Below are 2,223 nucleotides of genomic sequence, written 5' to 3'. Positions count from 1 at the left end.
GATTCCAGGATATTAGGAAATTTCAACGGTTTTCCATTCACTTCTTTATGTGAACTAAAGAAAAACAACTTTATCAAAACTGTGCATATCGGAACAAACTTCGATGGTCCAATGTTTTGTAGGGACGACGGGACAATATCAAAGTATGAGTGTTGGGTAAGTGCTACTGGGTGCTAAAAAGGCCTATATGCACATTCTTTATCGATATATCTCCCAGTTTGTGCGCGCACACGCACACGCACACGCACACACACCACACACACAACACACACACACACACACACACACACACACACACACACACACACACACACGAATAGAGAAAGCCAAACTCCATTTCGGTTTATCCGTCTGAAGAGGTACTCGTGAAGAGTTCGAAAAGTTACAGTTTAGTTTTATTTTCTACTGTGGCTGTTTCACTATTCATCTTAGTGTACACGTTACTGTGTTTGTGTTTATATATATATAATATATATAATATATATTATATATATATATATATATATATATATATATATATGTTATATATATATATAGTATATAATATATATATGTATATATATATATATATATATATATATATTATATAATATTATATATTATATATATATATATATATATAATATATATTTTATAATATATTGCGAGACATGAAAATCTTTAATGCTCTTGGAGACTGGCTCATTGTGGATAAAAAATAGAAATGAAAGAAAGAAAAAATAATTTACTTACAAACCTTTGGAGATAATACACTGTACTTACAGTATCTTAGGATCCAACTCCTTTCTGTTTTGCTTGCTTATTCTATCTGCATAAGACTCCTGTGTATTCTGATATCGACCTTGGCCTTGCCGTAAGGAATCATCCAAGTACTCTTTCCGTTGTCCCCTGCCTCGACCTGCATGTGACCAACTATCTTGATACTCATTTCGTTGTCCTCTTCCTCGACCTGCATGTGACGAATATTCACGTTGTTTATTCCATTGTCCCCTGCCTCGACCTGCATGAGACCAGTTATCTTGATACTCATTCCGTTGTCCTCTGCCTCGACCTTTCTGTGATGCATAGTTATCATACTCATTCAGATGCCCTTCTTCTCGACCTTTTTGTGACGAATAACGACCTTCCTCTGGCGAATATTCACGATCTTCCTTCCTGTGTTCTCTGCCTCGACCTTTCTGTGATGAATAGTCATCATACTCACTCAGATGCTTTTCTTCTCGACCTTTTTGAGACGAATCACGATCTTCATTCCTATGTTCTTTGCCTCGACCTTCCTCTGGCGAATATTCACGATCTTCCTTCCTGTGTTCTCTGCCTCGACCTTCCTCTGGCGAATATTCACGATCTTCCTTCCTGTGTTCTCTGCCTCGACCTTTCTGTGATGAATAGTCATCATGCTCACTCAGATGCTTTTCTTCTCGACCTTTTTGTGACGAATCACGATCTTCATTCCCATGTCTTCCGTCTTGACTTCGCTGAGAAGAATCCTCATCTTGTTCATTTATATTCTGCTCATCCATCTTATCACGTAAGTTCTGATTACCAAGTCCTTCTTTGACTGTGTCTTTCCTGTTCTGCACATTTGCCTCTCCCTCCCCAGTGACAGATGCGTCAATATTTGAATTTTCGTCTTCATGGTTTTCATCATTGTCAACCAAACTTTCTTTCTCCTCTTGGTCTCCTTTTCTGGCTCCTTTCGCCTTTTCCTTTATTTGATATTTACCCGGTTCATTGTCCCTCTTCTTACATTCTAGGGACTCTGCATCGGCCAATACTTCCGCCGCCCAAGAGCCAGGGGCTTGTGTGTTCTCACGTTGTGATGAATTCTCAGGTGGTTCTGAACCTTTGGACTGGGGATATGATGATGATGACTTATTATTCTTCTTCCCCAGTGCCGTTCCTCAACTCTCAGTGGCTCTCTTGACAACAGCAAAAATGTACGGCGACCTGAAATAAAAAACGCAGAAAGTGGAAATAATGATCGGGGGCAGCATAAACGGAAATAATATTTTTACTTACGAGTGGGGAATAAAATTGTATGTATAAATAACATCAATGCACCCTTTTCCTTTTTTAACACGAAAATACTCTTTTCACATCTAATACAAAAATATAAAAATAAAAACATTAACCAATTCATCACAAAAAAATAATATCAATGGCAAACTGATGTTTTTATTGTAGCTTTGTCTTTTTCTATGGGATTGCTATCCCTGATTT

The 2,223-nt window shown here is 37.7% G+C and overlaps 1 protein-coding gene across 3 annotated transcripts; it reads right to left on the bottom strand.

The window, feature by feature from the left end:
* Positions 1-736: 736 nt before the first annotated feature.
* LOC119583420 (octapeptide-repeat protein T2-like) lies at positions 737-1,860 on the bottom strand (the record flags this gene model as incomplete). Of its 3 annotated transcripts, none has more annotated exon segments than XM_037931890.1 (3): positions 737-1,051; positions 1,124-1,225; positions 1,325-1,860. In XM_037931890.1, coding segments are annotated over 3 exon segments (931 nt in total), but the record flags the coding sequence as incomplete, so codon positions are not given.
* Between the last annotated feature and the right edge of the window lie 363 nt (positions 1,861-2,223).

The sequence above is a fragment of the Penaeus monodon genome, chromosome 17 (genome assembly GCF_015228065.2).
Source record: "Penaeus monodon isolate SGIC_2016 chromosome 17, NSTDA_Pmon_1, whole genome shotgun sequence".
Taxonomy (NCBI): Eukaryota; Metazoa; Arthropoda; class Malacostraca; order Decapoda; family Penaeidae; genus Penaeus; species Penaeus monodon.
Note: the sequence above shows the minus strand (reverse complement) of the source record. Positions and strands in the feature narration are given on the sequence as shown.